Source organism: Nymphaea colorata, chromosome 3, assembly GCF_008831285.2.
Source record: "Nymphaea colorata isolate Beijing-Zhang1983 chromosome 3, ASM883128v2, whole genome shotgun sequence".
NCBI classification, from domain to species: Eukaryota; Viridiplantae; Streptophyta; class Magnoliopsida; order Nymphaeales; family Nymphaeaceae; genus Nymphaea; species Nymphaea colorata.
The window spans coordinates 6,987,815-7,000,881 of record NC_045140.1 but is presented as its reverse complement, the minus strand read 5'-3'; the positions used below and the strand labels follow the sequence as shown (position 1 = coordinate 7,000,881).

At 38.3% G+C, this 13,067-nt stretch overlaps 1 protein-coding gene across 3 annotated transcripts; it reads right to left on the bottom strand.

Annotated features, from left to right (window-relative positions):
* Positions 1–3,854: 3,854 nt before the first annotated feature.
* LOC116250893 (ethylene-responsive transcription factor-like protein At4g13040) lies at positions 3,855–12,689 on the bottom strand. 3 transcript variants are annotated; one of them, XM_031624875.2, is made up of 7 exons: positions 12,493–12,689; positions 10,744–10,832; positions 7,717–7,847; positions 6,806–6,908; positions 5,932–6,112; positions 4,305–4,426; positions 3,855–4,172 (listed from the first exon to the last, which is right to left on the bottom strand). In XM_031624875.2, the coding sequence occupies exons 2-7, from the start codon at positions 10,784–10,786 to the stop codon at positions 4,039–4,041; spliced, it is 714 nt and encodes a 237-aa protein (XP_031480735.1). In that variant the 5' UTR covers positions 10,787–10,832; positions 12,493–12,689; the 3' UTR covers positions 3,855–4,038. The 3 variants fall into 3 exon arrangements, with proteins under 3 accessions (XP_031480735.1, XP_031480736.1, XP_031480734.1); XM_031624876.2 differs by having other exon boundaries at positions 3,856–4,164; positions 5,932–6,118; positions 12,493–12,688; XM_031624874.2 differs by having other exon boundaries at positions 3,863–4,172; positions 5,932–6,118; positions 12,493–12,687.
* Positions 12,690–13,067: the final 378 nt, after the last annotated feature.

Sequence of the window (13,067 nt, the reverse complement as noted above, 5' to 3'; positions counted from 1 at the left end):
AGAAGGATTTGAAACCTTCTGAGAAAAGTCGATCGCCTGTAAAGCAGACAGTGGGGCTACTATTCTGCTACGGATTTGGCAGCAGAAATCTCCTCAACGACGCGGATCCAGAGCAAAGAGCCATTCACCCTGCGTGGAGAATCGATCGCCAGGATGCCTATCGGAAAAACTACACAGAGATTTGTAAACGGCAGACACAAATTTTCTCCTCCACTTACTCCCTCCTTAAATTATTTTGTTCGATTTCAACATTAGGGTCTTCTTTAATTCGTCCAAACTTACTCGCAGACCTGTGAACTTCTGACATATTGTGAAAACCATTCTTTTGTTATTCGAAGCATGGTTAACCGCATACCACAGGTTGAACAATATTTGTATCATTTTATTAGCTGATTCGTTTCCACGATTACATGTATCATTTCACAGAAAAAAAAAAAACAATTTTAGTTGATAGATTTATCCTTAGAGATCACCTTTGCAATAGATAATACAGTAACTTCAAGTCTATCCTTACAAAATTATCAGCCAATGGGTGGCTTGCATAAAGGGGAGCCAAAATTATGAGAGCCTTCAACAGAACCAAAGCAAGATTTAGTCATTAAATAACCCTTCAATTTTATATGCCTCCTTAACCTTAAAACATCAGATCGGGATGGTATGTGGCAGCTTGACTGTCAGATGAAGTTGAAAGTGATCCTCATCTGGTTTAGTGCTTTTGTCCATGTCTAGTGCACTAGATTCGATTCTGGGCTTTTGCTGAATCGGACTGAATCCGATCCATTTGCAACCATAGTTTCAGGTGCTTTAGTTGGTGGAATCCTTTTATTTTTCATATGTTCTTGTTCATTGGATACCAAATTCAAACTTTCTTTTAGGTAGCACCATCAATGCACTTTAAATGGATCCCTTTCTGAACTTTTTCTTTACCCAGAAAGTTAGTTTTGATGGGTGCAGACCGTAAATGTATGATATTTTAGTTAATAGGTGTCTTGCACCCCACCTAAATCCTAAAACAGACCTAGACTTCGGAAAGAATAAGGGGCTTAGGCTTTTTATGGATACCTCCCCTTTATAAACACATCCACATAATTTACTTGAATGTGTGCCACAAAATTGCAGGTATTATTAATATTATTGCAGGTGTTATGTACGTGAAGCTGATCGATGGAATACCCAGACTTGCATGAATTAGAGAAACCTGCTCAGCTCATTGCCATATGCAATTCAACCTTTTAGGGAAACTATTATCAAATGCCTGCTTTTTTAAGATTGTTTCACAGATTTGCTCCTAGAACATGTGATTGATTCTCTCTCTCTCGCTCGCTCGCTTTAGCAAAGAACTGGTTGATTAAGAAAGTCATTCTTTTTTGTTTCTTCTTTGTAAACAGAGAAGGAAAGCAGTTACGTTTACCAACTAAAAAGGCAACCCTTCATAACACCATAAGAAGGAGAAGAGCTCACTAATTAAGGAATAGGTTACAAATTCTTTGCTAGAAGTTAGTTGACACATTTTTTTCTAATTCACTCATACAACCTTTTAGATGGTTCAGCTGTAAAACCACCACAAACAAGTGGTAAGAAAGGAATCTTATTTCAAATCTTTAAATCCTGAAATCTGTGGATTTAAAATCAGACACCCTATCTCTGTCTTAGACCAGACCTTTAGGCAGTTTGAAAGAACAAAGTGAGGGTAGGAAATGTGGTCATTTGACTACTTTGGTCTTGAAACTTATGCTTCAATGCCTCAGCTTTATGCCTTGCCTCATGATTAAGACTGTACAACTGGTGTACCCAACTTCAGTTTTGACTCAAACTCACTCGGTTATAAATGAGTCGAGCTCGAGCTTACAAATGAGTCAATTTTGAGTTACATGAACTCGACCCTAAAACTCGATTAAGTTCATTAATCTAGGTTATCTTTTTTTTTATATATAATTTTCAAACTTAAAACCAAGGAAAAAGATCAAAGAGTTAGTAAACGAGCTTAAATGAATTGAGCTCGATGGGGACTCAATCTATTGAGTTGAGCTCGATCTGACGTTATACATGTTCACATAGTCACATTAATGAGGCTTACATGGAGAAATGTAACAATGAGAGTTAGTATTACATGGAGTTTCTGCTGACTGGTAGCTAAGGATCAAGGGAATAGAGATTCCGACCCATCAAACTATTTTAAAATGTGCGTGTGTGTGTGTATATATTATACACATATAGTGTCTCAATTATTTACTAGCGTCAATCGTATCAAACAATCCTCAACTAACATGTGTGATGGAGATGGTCTCAGAAAAAGAAAAAAGAAAAATTTTCTACTTAATCTATTGATATTGCCTTTTTTTAATCTAGAAAAAGTTTTTAATTTTTTTAAAATAATTTAAAAAAAAAATCATAGTCACTTATATGGCCCCTTGGTGCGTATGTTGATATCAGAAGACGCTGACTGGTATGCTCCAATTCGAATAGCGCTGGTCCACATTTGAGATCCACCTGGAAGGCGAAAGGGTCGTTGATGAGCCTGTCGTTTGAAGAGGGTTTCCTCGTTAACGGGATTAATAAGATGAAAGGAAAATGCACTTGATTTTTTTTAAACGGCGAAACAAGCATCAGTTCATGTTAAAAATTAACCTAAAACAAGCATGCTTTTGACGTGAAACCATAAGTTACACAAACTCTCGGCTGAATTTGCTGCGCCGACACGACTTGGCAATGCAGGTGCGGGTGCAGCAACTTGTTATATATATATATATAGCAACTTGTTATTTTTGTTGCCGCTTATATAGTATATATATATATATATATATATATATATATATATATATATATATATATATCAGTTTGCTATTTTTATGGTCGAATAGTTTCTTTTATTTTGTGTCATTAAAAACCAAGGTACATTTTAAAAACCGTCCTCAAACAACCAACATCGCCAATGCATCCTTTGCGACGGTTTTTAACAATGCAAAATGAAGAAAAAGGAAATAAATTCGCCCAACCTACACATGAAACCGTATGAACCATCATTTGAGAAAAAAATAAAAAAGAAAAATATTACATGACAAAATTCTCTTTTTCTCAACTACCCATTACAATGGCTCAACCGCACGGTCCGCACCCACATGTTCTCTCCTTAGAAAAGCCATACCATATTGGTACTTGAGCAACTCAAACATGAAGTTACCATGCTTTAGTAAATAATAAGCAACACCTCTCTCTCTCTCTCTCTCTCTCTCTCTCTTTCATAGATAATAATGGAGAATCCCATCAGAGGCTTGCCAAGTTGTCATATAATTTGACGTCATGAAGGAGGCTACCATTAGAGTCCTCTCTCTAAGATAAGTTTTACGTGACGAAGCAGGAGTTTCGGATATTCAAATTTTACTATAGTGGAAATTGCACATTGGTGGGCGTGGAAAGACTTGGTTATCTCGCTCGCCTTGTAGCCACACCTCTACCAAGGTACCACGTTTATTCACTAGAACGAGCATCAAGAGAAGAGAGAGAGAGAAGGCTAATCTCAGTGCAACTTTTGTTTTTGTATTTTCATTTTACAGATACTTTTATTTGTTTTATTCTTATTTTACACATCTTTTTCACACACACAAGCTACGCATTTTGCCGTGCACTTTTTTCTCTACAAAGTAACTTCCGGTCACCTGACTTCCCCTCATACAGCACATAAATAGAAGAAACCTGGATTACACTTCCTACCAAATTATGCAGCACACTTGAACTTGGATAGTCCAAGTCCAAACTCTTCGCTAGTAGAAGTTTGGTATCAGCAAGCAGCCTTTTCACAGATAGATAGATATCAGGAACTACTGACTCCTGCTGGGGAACAAAGATGGAGATGATTTCGACTTTTTACAGCTTTACAAGGCATTAAGAAACTTTATTGCACTAGAAGCAAGATCAGATTATATTAATTAATGAATGTTGACATGGTTAACAACCACTTTGCCCTAAATAGGGGCCTTTATAAGAACGAATTAACAATAAGGCATGAAGGATGACCTGACCTCAAACTCGTCAAAACAGTCAAGAGTTGGAAGTTTCACCCTCCACTTCTGAGGCTGCCAAACCGACTACTACTTGGTTCGGTTTATTGTCAACTGAGTTTGTCTGACTGCTCGTCCTCTTCCGCCTTCCGGCTTCCACCCTTTTCTGGTGCTCTAAAATTAGGCAAAGTTCAGTCCGACTTTTTAAGTATAAACCTTGGAAATTAGATGCAAATTTAGGAAACAACTACTTGCATCTAACCTACTTGTCATGAAAAGGAAAGAAAGAGGAAAACAGTTGCTTACTTTTGTTGGTGATGGCACTCCTTGTCATTGCTAGAAACCCTTCCCAATCAAAAGTGCGCAGTTCTTTCTTCTCTTCCTCTGGAAGCTCAAAATTAGGCTCCCTTCCACACATAAATGCTGCCCTGAAATGAATATTTTTGTTGTAAATCTTAAAGAAAGTAGATTTTTAAGTAATTCATAAATATCTTGATAGAGAAGCTGGAGAATAACTTCAATGTGATTTGAACTCGACATTCTCGTTGAAGCAGTGTAATGTAACCAACCAATGATAACATAGACTAAATGTCTAGCAAGTTCTTAAGAAACAGCAGCTTGGTTGGATGACGCCACAATCAGACAAAAAAAGGTGCAAATGGGTACAGAAATATCCATGTGTTGGTTGCAATGCATTAGACAATACAAATTATGAAGGACTTTTTTTGGACAGTGAAAAAGCATATGCAGATTTATTTGGAAAGACTAATAATAAACTTTGAACAATGAAACACCATAACCAAAAAGGCTTGAGTTCTCAAAAGATCTCTACAAACATGATAATGTAGATTACCATGAAAAGTTGCACCTCCAAAATAACATGATAGTGTTCCTTTTGAGAGGACATTTGAGAAGAACAAAATTATTGATATATTTCCTTACGGAGAGCAGATTTCACAGTCCACAAAGTAAGATACAGATAGATATTGTTGTCACCAACTACCATGTGAGCCCTTGGTTCATAAGATCATGCAACACAATTCATACTCGATAAGCTAAGAAACAGTGCCACCCAAAAGCAATTTGGACTCTCTCTCTCTCTCTCTCTCTCTCTCTTTTGTATTGTAGATTCCACCACGTACAGTGTCTGGATTTTCTGAATTGGCATCTGCACCCGTTACATCCAAGTCTTTTAATTCTCATAAGTTGTGGTTTACAGTCTACCTAAAACCATATCCACAAATACCATTCCCGGAATTTTTAACAGCGTGGTTTTATCGGGTATTTTCAGCAAAGTTGTTTTTCTCAGGCAAATTTCAGAAAAATGAAGAAAATCCTAAAAATTAGGTTAATGTAAAACAAATGAAAGACTATTAAGATTTAAGAAGACACCCAAAAACTAGCTAAATGATGACACAAAATGTCTCAATCTGATAACAATGATAGTAAATAATTTAATTTAAGTTTAAAGGCGAATCCTTGATGTCACTAACTATAAAAAAGACAAACAAGAAAAAAAAGAAAACGCCAGGAAAGAACATGAAAAAATGCAATAATATATTTTCACGTTTTTTCCAAAAAAATGTGTTTTTTCCGTTTAGTTTCAGTTTTTGTCTTTTATCGCTTTTCTCATCAATATTGTGATGTCTTTGAAAATATCACGATATTTGAGGCCATGCGTAAAACTCTCCCTTTCCATAAGTCCCTCTTTATACTGAAATAGAAGTCGCCCTTGCTTTATCTTCTATTATCAACAACCAGAAAATCACAAATTCCACCCATTGACAATTGCCAAGCTGGAAAGTTAGCTAGATATTTGTCAGCATGATTGTCTTCCATAAAGCTTCCATTTTTCCTCAATTCAGAAATCACAAGTACAAAACTTTATGCACTTCAAATAGGCTGTTTATCTAAAACAGAAGCTTAGATGTACCTGTCATACAGATGAGCAGCTTCTTCCTGCGATCCAACAGTACCCAAGTGAATTTGTTTTTTATCAACTTTTATTGCAGCCTGCCACTTCATGTTCTTAAAATAAACACCTCTCATAACACATGGTTCCTGATCTTCAAAATATTTTCTCCTCTGCCGCTTTCTACGTTTGATTTCTGCCCCTGCCACTACAAAAGATAGTCTGCATTGTTTTAGTTAATGTGCTTCAAAAAGAAATCAATTATCTGTGAGGTGATGTAGATGATTATTGCAAAAACACCTAAGAAACAACGGTAGACAAAATCAATATTAAAGCAAACTCCAAAAGGTAACTTTGGACGGGAAATCCATCTTATGTACGTTAGATAAATCAAATTTCCCTAGGATACAGACAAACTTTATTCATCGTCAGTCAGACAAGAAGATTTCCCCTATCAGCCATGATGGTATAAAAATATCAATGATTAGACCAACAACAGTAATTAGCATCAGTCTGCTATCGCTGATGCCTTTAATGCTCCAGGCAAAGGGCAGCACTATTACTATGATTGTTGTTACTGTTGCTATTTCTATTGCTAGCACCACATCTTTGCAACGTATAAAGTATAAACCTCTATATTTATAAGCACGTATATAGAGAATGTGACTGAGGCGATTGCAGGGTAATCAGCAAAATAGCTTTAGGTTCACGGTGCATATGCAAAGACAAAAAAAAAACAAGGAATCCTGATGGCCACCAATTGATTGTTCACTTGGTAACTGCTAAATTAATTCAGTTCAAAGAATCTAACATTTGCTAAGCATTTGTAATCCAGAACTGGAAGAGTGATTTTTCCGGTTGATACAGTATTACAGTGATATGCAGGCATGAGCACCTTGATTGATGCTATTTAGAGAACTTCGGTGATTGTGTTTCTCTTTTGATGAACTGCAGCCTGATACATTTGAAGAACCAGGACAAGCTTCCAGAAGCGTAATCTGCAGAAGAACCACCACAATATCTTAGCTGCAATAACAAAATTTTGCATGCATACTGAAGGTGACAAACATTACGAAGCACCAAAGAAGCCAGTCCAGATGGAGAAACCGTGGCAAATTAGAACCTTTGTGGAAAAGAGATTGACCACACTAATACACATCATTTCTTGTGGTGACATGCAATAGCCACATTCAACCAGGTCCAGAAATAACCATGAAGAAGAACCAACACTAGGCCTCATATGTGGTTGTTCAGTGCACTCTCTAGTTACCTTCCATATGACTCATCATGCAGATGCGAGCATTAGTTCCCAAATTCCCAAATACAATCCTCCTTTTAGTTTTAGATGCAAAAGAAGAAGTTTCTGATGTATCAACGAGATAAAAGACAAACCAAGACTGGAAAAATAACTCAAACGTCCTAGTCAAATGATTTCAAAAGTTGTATACTACTGGCAGGGGTGAATCCAAAGATACAGACATAGAAATGTATGCACTGGTTTACAAAGTAACATGCACATTGTTGCTATTTTCTTATCAAGGGCAACAAGAATACACTGAACAAAGCGAAACAAGACAAATAATGGAATAGATACTAGATTTTTCACTAGGCATAAAGTACAAAACATGTCCAGCAAAAGGAGTGACACCATGCTCATTGAACTGATAATTCCTTCCACCAGATCGTTAGGGGATGCAGGTCTTCAATTAGCAAAAAACGGGGAAGAAATAACCAGGAGAAATTAAAAAAAAAATAAAGATAATGACTGTTACTGTTAAATAAGAAAGTCGGATACATAATTTTCACCTCCTTCTTTTGGCTCAAGTCGATTGAAGGAGTGGAACTATTATCAAATGACTTTATGCTTTTGGCAGGATCTCCAGAATCGTTTGTGATCTCATTGTACCTTGGAAGTTGAACAAGGTATGTATTGTTTCCTGCAAAATCAATATAGCTTGCATTTAATTTGTAACTCAGAAATCAACAGAAACAACTTTAATGCATTCAGTATTCATGTGAAAAGCAAAGAAAAAGAAAATATGGCAGTTTCCCAAATAATACACACTTAATAACACATGCAAAGCAAGAATTGAATCTCCTTTCAAAATTCGGAAAGGAAAAACATAATAGCAGGGCAGTGTTAGACCAACTTGATTTTTTTTTTTTTTTATTTCGAGCTATTGAGGAAAGCTGTTAAATATTTTGTTTGGCTTATCTTCTTGTTTTCACCACATACAAGAAACTTGGGATAGGGTGGTATAACAAGACCATTTCCCTCATGATCACCTTTAAAATCCTACAGTTACTGTTCATGCCGAATGAGAGAAAAAGTTTAGCTGTAAAAAGTTTCATGAAATTGCATTTTACCAGTTACTTCTCTCTCTCACACACACACATAGACATGCCCCAAAATCCTTTAAACCACATTTGCTTACAGTGGAAATGAGATCCGCTGATCTCAGCTTAGCATGGATCTGAGATCCATGCTGGGGGGAGAAGCTAAAATCCAAGGCTTCCCATAGCTTTGCCAACATAATGGTTGTCTGTATTTACTGTCAACCATTAACTGGCAACCGTGCGCTGATTCCCCCTGTTTATGGGTTTTCTAAATTACGACTTGTCATTTATTAACTTCTAACTGCTTGAATTTTTTCCAGTAAGTTTTTTCTTTCCTTTCTTTCATACTATGTCACAAGGGTACAGCTGCAGGGCAGACACAAGAACAGAATATGAAAACCATGACAACCACTTAGTCTCTAATCAATCTTACGAGCCAACACATAGATTGCCAAATCAAGAACAACCTTTCAAAAACACAGACAACAATTATGAGTTTAACTTTGGCTCTGATATGGCAATGTATGAGGCATTCTGTTTATATTGAACAGATGAACCAGTTCATCCTTACAAGTTCTTCTATTTAGAGCCCTTGAAAATTGAAATGTGTGTGTGTGTGAGACAGGGATGTGAAAATGGCAAGCGTGCCTGTCAAGGCACAGATGCAAAACAAAGCCTTGTAGAAGTCCCTATCTCACAGATCTTCCACTTACCACCAAGACCAATCTTAAACCCAGTGTAAAGATTATCTTTTGCTTTATATAATGTGGTGAACTTTTACTATTTGTTAACTTAACCCTAGAATCCAGTTAAACGATTACCTTTCAATTGCTAAATTTGCTTTGTTCTTGCAAGCCACAACTTGAAAATCCAATTGAATTTTCCTTGAATTGCTGTTTTTTACTTTCCTGTTCATACCTTGACATTTGTTGATTCTACTTGTGATCAACAGAAAGAGGAAGAAATTAGTTTTTTGTAATCACTAAATAAAGGAAAAATCCATTCTTAATATCGGCAGGTATCAACCTGTATCAGCAGATATGCATCATATAGAGAGGTTGACGCTGCTACGGGGGCCAATACAAACAATGCCCCCCTAAAAAGTTGACTGATATTTATATGAGGATGAACAGGCCCATATCAGCCAACGAGCAATCTAAGTCACATGGGTGTGGTGCGGGTATGGCAGTGCCGATGTTGATACGACATTCTTAGAAAAGTGGGTATCGCAAGGTGGGTGGTGCATGTGTGTGTGCGTGTCTATATATATATATATATATATATATATATATATATACTACTTATGTTTAATAATGTGAAACAAGTAATTTATATATTTCTAATAAAGGGTCAAGGAGTCTATCCTCTTATCAGTTAAAACCGTCTCGACTCTCTCAAGCCTTGAAGCCCTCTTGCCTACATTGCCACCACTGCAGTCTCTCTGTCTCTCTTTTTCTATCTCTCTGGTGACTCGCCAGCAGTACAGGAGAGCTTAGGTTTGTAGTAAGGAGGCTCCTAACACCCTCACCGACAGTGAGGAGGCTAAGCCTTCCATTTGTTCTGCTGCTTGTTTTTCTTCATGCCATGCTACTTGTTGTGTTGACCACTATGCCGCTATGTCTCATCAACATCAAAGAGACAGCCCTATATTCAGGCTTCAATTTCACTTAAATACACGAAAAAATCCATTAAGCCCCAACTAGGTCTGGGTTAGCTGGTTGTTTCCACCTTGCAAGTTCTTGCTACTCACTAGTCTTCCTTATAATTGAAAGTATGGCAATCTTATGAAGGAAGAAGGATTCTAGAATACCTCGAGTGCAATTCCTTATTAGTTATTACTGGATCTTCTACCCAAACAAGCAAAATTGAACCCAGCAGAAAAGGCTTTCAGATTCAAAGTTCTAGCAAGACATTCAAGAAACAGATGTTGATAAGGTATAACAAGAGGGACAGCATTTAGAGAAGGGCCCCAAAAGAGGAACCACTACAATCGTCTTGAATTTTCCAAAACTCATTCTGTTAATATGACAAATAAGGCAGTGCCTAATTGTGAAAAACAATGTGAAAAACTACTTGACAAGAAACATATGCCCTTTCAACCTTGAAAGGAACAAGGAGGATGTAGAACAATCCAGACAAACTTTTCCTTTTGGTTCAACACTTTTCTTACACAAATGATGGCTGGATCAGTTATAATTAGGTGACCATGAGCAACAAGAATGACTGTAACATTCAACAGTTTGTGAATATTCAGCTGCATTCAAGAACAGGCACAAAGCCTTGACAAACTTTCCTCTGGACCACCAACAATTTAAACACAATAAATAGAAATTCCACTATTTGTAAAAGTAGAAGATGACATCCAATATCATTTCTTCCAAATACAAAAGTACCACATGTAAGCATATGTAATTTTATCTGCTTCATTCATAGCCATGTCCCCATTTTAATTAGCAGAGATGTTTATAAATAAGGCCACTGGAATGTGCAAGTTACCTGGACCCATGCCCAAATGTTTCCGTCGACGTATGCTCACCATGGCTGGAAGCAGACTTTAAAAGGAAAAACAGCGAATAGGAAAGCCCCTAAAAATCACAAACCCAATGACATCCAATTATCCATCTACTAATAAAGGATTGCAAATCACAAATAAGTGCATGAAGAGCAGAAAAAAGGGTCCAAAAACTAGCTAATAATAGTCAAGTATGAGTAGGCAGGAAACAATCAAGATGGCCACCTGGCTTCACACCTTGGCGATGAAAAGAACTATTGCAAGCATACTGAAGGCGAATGGCTGCTAAACCGTCATATGCAAGTAGCACCAAGAAATAGAACAGAAAAACACTTGTTCCATTCCCAATTGACTATTCCTTTTGAGCAACAGCACCAACGAAAATAGTGGAACTGTATGCATCTGATTATACGAGGAAGTGATGTGTATTGAACAGTTAGGAGCACTACAGTCATTCTACCTAAAGACACTGATGTTCTTGCACAACCGGACTAACTGCCAGCAACACTATCCTGCGTCTTAGTATAATCTGAACCAAAGACCTCCTTAAATCTAATTGGTTGACACAAGAAACACTTGTCTGTTCTCGAAAGAACCACTATGCAAGACAGATGCATGACCATGACCACACCATTTTCAGGCCACAGAGTGTTGCTGTCGCCAACATTAAGAAGAAAGACAAGTCACTCCAACTACCTGCAGCAGCTTGTTTTAAAGAATCTGCCCTTTTTATTTTTGTCAAGTTATATGCAATTGATGCCAAACGTCGACTAATGCCTTCTTATGGAACCATAGACATTGCACAATACTAACATCAGAAACACCAGTTTGCAGACTGGAAACAAAAGACAAGCTCGATAAGAGAAATTGCGCACAAGGTTGGACGTGAAACCACCTTCTCGCCATGTGAAACTACGATCTTACTCCACCAACCTTATCACCGTGGTACAAGCAAGACTCAGACTAGTGAAAGAAAAGGGGCATTCAACAAATGACAACACCCAATCTTCTCCACAGGTTGTCTTGCGACAAGAAAGGGAAAGCTACAAAGGCTAACAAGGAGTCACTCCCTTAAACCATCCACAAGTCCCAACATAGCAGAGAGGCCCTCGGCCCTTACCGCCCGCATCCTCCTCCTTGAACCCCTACCACCACCTAAGACCACACCATCGACAAGAAGGTTCAAAAGCCACGGTGCGAACTCTTACAAGGACGGAAATCAAGTCGAAAAGAAGACACGCGTCGGAAACGCAGCTCGCTTACAACGATCTCTGCTGCAACCATCAAAAACCACAGAACTCACCGACTCGGACTCACGCCCAACCCCCCCCAACCCTCACCACCCAACTACCGCCGCCGCCACCCCCATCCCGCCACCATCACCACCAACACCAGTTAGTTCCAATACCCACCACCAACGTTCACAGAAACCTCACCGGAGCGAAGAAAAAGATGGAAACAACTCGGCCACCTCCAAAAAACAAGTCAGCTCAGCCGCATGGTAGATACTACAACAGACCAAGAACAAAAAAAAGAAAAAGAGAACAACCACCAAGGCCGTTCGGGGAGTCTACCAACCACGGCCATCCACAGCAAAACTCGGCACTACCCTAATGCCTGAACAACTAGGACCGCATAAAGGCCATCACCACACCAAGAAGCATGAACGTGCACGTGAAGGAGAGTGAAGAGAAGGAAGACCAAATGTCCAGGAAAGCAGAGGGGGGTCGTACCTTGGGCCGCAGCAAACTCCTTCTCTCGCAGTCAGCAGGCGCCAAGGCAAGCAGCGCCGGCGAGGATTGGGAAGAATCCGGCGAGGAGAGGGTGGTTTCTGTTATAGAAGGAAGGGGCTGGAAGGTGGCGAGGGTTATGATATGAAGGGAGGGCGGGGGCGTTGTGCATCTACCACCTTTTTTTTTTTTTTTTTTTTTTTTCTTCTTCTTCGCTTCTTCCCTCTCTTTCTTCGCTTCTGTCTTGTGTGGGGTGTGGTAGGGCGTGGGGGAACGCATGTTTACGTTTCTTTCTAGAGAAATGACCAAAAGGGCCACCGATCATCTCCAGATTAACAACGATGGCATCACCTTTGGCGTTGACCCCATATATACCTTTGGATTAATGAAATGACAACACTGCCCAGCGCCTATGGAGAGAAGAAATTAAAAGCCCTACGATTATATTTCCTCTCTTGAATTTAATGAGTTAAGCTATAAAAAGAGAAAAGCAATTTTAGGATTTGTAGTTTCATGTTCCATTAGCTTTGATTTTTTTGAAAAAGAAAAAATAATTTAATATTTTCTTTTATGTTTGA